The 4,981-nt window shown below is 47.1% G+C and overlaps 1 protein-coding gene across 1 annotated transcript in view; it reads left to right on the top strand.

Moving 5' to 3' along the window:
• LOC107120370 (chromosome unknown open reading frame, human C9orf152) overlaps nt 1-3,931 on the top strand; it is an 11,210-nt gene extending 7,279 nt beyond the window's left edge. The window contains exon 2 of the mRNA XM_015423057.1: nt 3,372-3,931. Within this exon, the coding sequence (XP_015278543.1) occupies nt 3,372-3,931 (560 nt within the window). The remainder of the gene's footprint in view (nt 1-3,371) is intronic.
• The last annotated feature ends 1,050 nt before the right edge of the window (nt 3,932-4,981 follow it).

Here is a 4,981-nt window from a genome sequence, read left to right as displayed (position 1 = left end):
TTTTATATATTATTTATAATTAACATGGGATACGATCCATTGGGGTGTTTTCCCGCACAGTCCCCACAAAAGCAAATGGAAGTGTGTTCTTGCATGGTTCTCATTCATGTCAGAGAGGCATACACGGAAGAATCTCTTTATTTTGTTCATTAAAATATTTATATCCTTCCTGTTCTCATTGCTCAAGGTGGGTTTCTTTTTGTCTTCCAAGTCACAGCTGATGTACGGTGACCCCCATGGGGTTTTCAGGGCAAAAGCCATTCGGAGGTGGTTGGCCATTGCCTGCCTCTGCATCATGACCCTGGACTTCCTTGGTGGTCACCCGTCCAAGTACTAACCAGGGGCCGACCCGGCTTAGCTTCCAAGATCTGATGAGGATAGGCTAGCCTGGGCTACCCAAGTCAAGGCCACGCTGGCTTACAGATCACAATTTTAAGACAGCGCAATTTAAAACGTATAAAATAAAACCTGAACGATTTCCTGGTCTGATGTGCCCCATGAGTTGGACCTGACCATCTCCCACTCTGCCACCCTTCATGATTTCCCGTATCCGCTTCCTAAGGCTGTGAGGAGAGGCAGTGGGTCAGCGGTAGAGCATCTGCTTGGCATGCAGGAGATCTCAGGTTCAATCCCGGGCATCTCTAGTCAAAGGATCAGATGGTAGGTGGACAGCCACGGTCCCTCTGAGTACACAAGACTGACCTCAATGGACCAAGGGTCTGATTTAGTACAGTATAAGGCAAGTCCATAGGTGGTCCTGATATTGCCTCAAGGTGGGGCCCCCTGAATATGGACAAAGTAGGAAAGGAAGGAGAAGCAACGGAGAGAAAGTATGTCTCCATTTTATCAATGTCCAGATAATACAGTTATGTGAAGAGGCAACCAGTAAGTTTTACCATAATGCTTCAGCAAATATAATTTCATATTCTGGCCGAATGGGATTATTAAAAAAGGCTCTATCAGCCGCATCTGATTTACAGTTTTGTTTGACCAGCTGGCTCTAGACTTCCTTTTCAATTTCTTTTCTAATAGTTGCGAGCAGAGCGTTGAGAAAGTCACAATACCCTGCTTGGTTGCAATATGATTATTACATTCTGTGGCAGATGCTTGCCAAGGAGGAAATGTGTTTACTCCTTCTGGAATCAGACCTAGAAAATGAGGCTAAGCAAACAGATAAGACTGAAGTTGGCAAATTGTTGTGAGAAAAGGTTAAAGAAGAAAGAGGCGTGAATGGAGTAATCGTAGGAAGCGCTTTTTATACTTAAGCCGCTCTCCTGTTTGAGATGTTCAGGATAATTGAAGCATTTCAAGGCAGCCTTGACAGGATTTCGAAATTAGACTTTTTCAACCTGCAAATATGAAAGGGAGTAAAAAAACAGAACAGATGCCGTATCAGTGACTATAAGATCCCCACAAAGCTTCTGATACTAAATTATTTTGCAATAGCTGCTGATTAATTACCCTGTTTATGGGACATGTGACATTTGAACTGGGGTCCTTCTATTGCCAGGCTCATGTGCTTAGCACTAGAAACCACTTCTGCTTCTGTACCGGCTTCTGTACCGGCTTCCCATTAGGCAGGGGTCATTTCGTAGAAAAAGAGGTGCAGGCACTCATTAGCATAACTCATTAGCATAACTAATTTGCATATGACACACCCCCTGACATTACTGGAAGTGTGTCAGAAGGCAACACCCACCGCTCAGGCTCCACTGGACTGTTTTGGATTGCAAAAGCTATTGGGGGGGGGGGGACGTGCAGATCTGTCCTCACAGAGGAGGGAGAGCTTGTACCTGAATAAAACTTGGTCTTAAAGGTGCCACTGGACTGTTTTGGACCGGGGGGAGCTATGCAACTTACCTGGCTGCTTCTTGCTCTGACTGAGGGCTGCTGGGAGCAGGGGGCGGGGCTTGTTGCATGTGTCCACCCCCTGGGCTCTTTACTGCCGGAGCTATGCTCCTGTGCGCTCCTGCAGGAAATGACCCCTGCCTTTATGTCACTGCTAGGGTTACTAGTTCCAAGTTGGGAGGGGAGGGGCCTCATCAGGGGATAATGCCATAGAGGCCGCCCTCCAAAGCAGCCATTTTCTTCAGGGGAACGGATCTTAGTTGTTGGCACTAAAGAAAAACAGCCCTGCAGTGATATGAGGAGAGGCAGCAGCAGGGGGAAGAAAAAGAGGAAAGAACAATAATGCGTTCACTGTGGGGAATTGTCCCCAGGTAGATGCACCCTAGTTAACAAAGACATATACCCAGTGTGGTGTAGTGGTTAAGAGTAGTGGACTCTAATCTGGAGAATCGAGATTGATTCCCCACTCCTCCACATGAAGCCTGCTGGGTGACCTTGGGCCAGTCACCATTCTCTCAGAACTCTCTCAGCCCCACCTGCCGCACAAGCAGGGCCTCATTATGACTTTTGTGTGCCTTAGGCACTTCTGCCTTTGTGGGCCCCTCCCACCATAATAATATTAATGTTAAAAATTATTTTTTGATATAACTTTAAATACTTCAACATTTGGGTCCCCCCCCCCCCGTTTTAGGCAAAATGTAACAGATTTTGTGGGCCCTAAACATTTAATTTTTTCCTGATGTCAGGAAAAACGTTTTAAAATTTTCTTCGTCCCCAAAAGTTTATTTTTGTTTCTTCTGATTTTTAAAAAAATTAAAACACTTTTGTGGGCCCCTAAAAGTATCGTGGGCCCTGGCCACTGTGCATACTGTGTCTCATGGATAAGTCAGCCCTGCTCAAGGTGCCTGTTGTGGGAAAGAGAAGCCATTTTGAGTCTCCTTAAATTAGAAAAATGGAGCTGGGGTGGCTCAAGTGGTTAAGACACTGAACTGCAGGCTGTGGAAGGTCGGTAGTTCAGCAGTTTGAGACCCGAGTGTGCCGCATGATGGAGTGAGCTCCCGTCTCTAGTTCCAGCTCCTGCCAACCTAGCAGTTCGAAAGCAAGAAATTGCAAGTAGATAAATACGTACCACCTCAGTGGGAAGGTAACAGCGCTCCGTGCGCCTTGGTGTTTAGTCATGCCGGCCACATGACCACAGAAATATCTTCGGACAGCGCTGGCTCTTCGGCTTGGAAACGGAGATGAGCACCGCAACCCTAGAGTCGGATTTGACTGGCTTTTGAGCAAGGGAACCTTTAAGGTAGAAAAGGGGGAGCGACACACTCTTCTATATCCAGTGGGGCAGCTTATATTTTGGGAATGTGTAACATTTTCCCCCTTACTAGTGGGTTTCAAGAGATCTGTGTGGTTGTTGTTTTCTAAAAATTAAGCTTCTTGTTTCCTCCTAATATATTAGTACCTATCCTATTAAATGTCCCTTGTTGCTGTTCATAATAACACGGAAACATGTCTTGTCTTCACAGGAGAGCATGAGACAGTTCCTGAAGGCTCTGTGGTCAGCACCGTTTTAGTCAACAAAAAGATGAAGAAAGCCAAAGCGTTTCAAGAACCCGTTCCCATCAGGGAGGTCAGCCTTGGGTTGCCCTGTGCTGGCAATATACAAGAGAGTTCACCCTGGCGTATCCATCTGGGTCTCCACCGTCTTGCAGAAGGCGAGCATCACAAAGTTCCTTGGGGGGTTATCCAGAACAAGGACGAACGGATTTACACTAACAGCGAAACAACTTCGCAAGAGGAAAGCATAGCCTCGACGGAAGAGTTCTTAACGGGGAGTGAACAATCCATTGAGCCAGTCAGTAAACAGGGAAATTCAAGCCCTGCTGAAAAGACCGAGCGTTCCATTCCAGCCGGGTGCACAGATCTTCCTTTGACGTCAATTAATGCACCACTGTGGACAGAAATCAGGGCCTCCAAGCTGGCCCCAGCAGGACCCAGTAAGCTAACTTACTACCCTTTCCCTCAGAAAAAAACTCCCAGGATTTCTGAAGCCGCAAGGAGACTTGGATTGTACGTTTCACAGTGAGAAGCATTTTTTAAAAAGGGAAAATTTTAAAAAAAACTAGGGTTGCCACCTCTTGGTTGAGAAATTCCTGGAGATTTGGGGGCGGAGCCTGGGGAAGGTGGGGTTTGGGGTGGGGAGGGACCTCAGCAGGATAGAATGCCTTAAGAGTTCACCGTTCAAAGCAGCCATTTTCTCCAAGGGGGCTGATCTCTGTAGTCCGAAGGTCAGCTGTAATTCTGGGAGAACTCCAGAGAACCTGCCCGGTGGTTGGCAACCGTAGCGCACATAGCCAGATTTCTGCCATTCCCCCCCCCCCATGTGCAAGCAACTGATGTTCCAGCCAGATGTGTGGCCATGGGGAACAACAGAACATTTGCAACCACTGTGATTATGGGAACTGCTGCAGCTGAATCAATGTACGTCTCAAACATTGTTGCGGATGTGTATGTGTGACTACAACTTCAGCTCCTTGTCTGTATTCCAGACGGGACTTTCCCCAGAAAGGACTTGGGGAGAGAGTTATATTCGTTCCGAGAATTTTCTATACTAGAAGGCAGCCTGTGGAATTCTGGACTCCGGCCTGCGTTGCCTCTTGGACTGAGCTTGTCCTAGAGCAGTGGAAACGAACTGCATGGACTGGCTCAAATTATTTGCCAAATGCCGTTTTTAGGAGTGATTAAGCAAAATCTGTTTGGACTACTCAGTGCCTGTGTTTAAACAAATACGGCTTGTCATTTCATTGCACAGAAGTCTTAGTTGTACAAGAGCATATCATTTCATATGACTGTCAATATTTTTAAGAGCAACAGATTGTTGTTGTTTGCTCATTAATATTTGTTTGGGATAGGGTTGTCAGGTCCTCCCTGGCAACCGATGGGGGGAGGGGGGCAGGGTTGCCAGATCCAGGTTGGGGAACTCCTGGAGATTTGGGGGTGGAGCCTGGGGAGGACGGGGACCTCAGAGGGGTGCAGTGCCATAGAGTCCACCCTCCAAAGTATACATTTTCTTCAAGCAGGGGTCATTTCCTGCCGGAGCGCACAGGAGCAGAGCTCCGGCAGTAAAGAGCCCAGG

The sequence above is a fragment of the Gekko japonicus genome, unplaced genomic scaffold (genome assembly GCF_001447785.1).
Source record: "Gekko japonicus isolate JY-2015 unplaced genomic scaffold, Gekko_japonicus_V1.1 scaffold253, whole genome shotgun sequence".
Taxonomy (NCBI): Eukaryota; Metazoa; Chordata; class Lepidosauria; order Squamata; family Gekkonidae; genus Gekko; species Gekko japonicus.
Note: the sequence above shows the minus strand (reverse complement) of the source record. Positions and strands in the feature narration are given on the sequence as shown.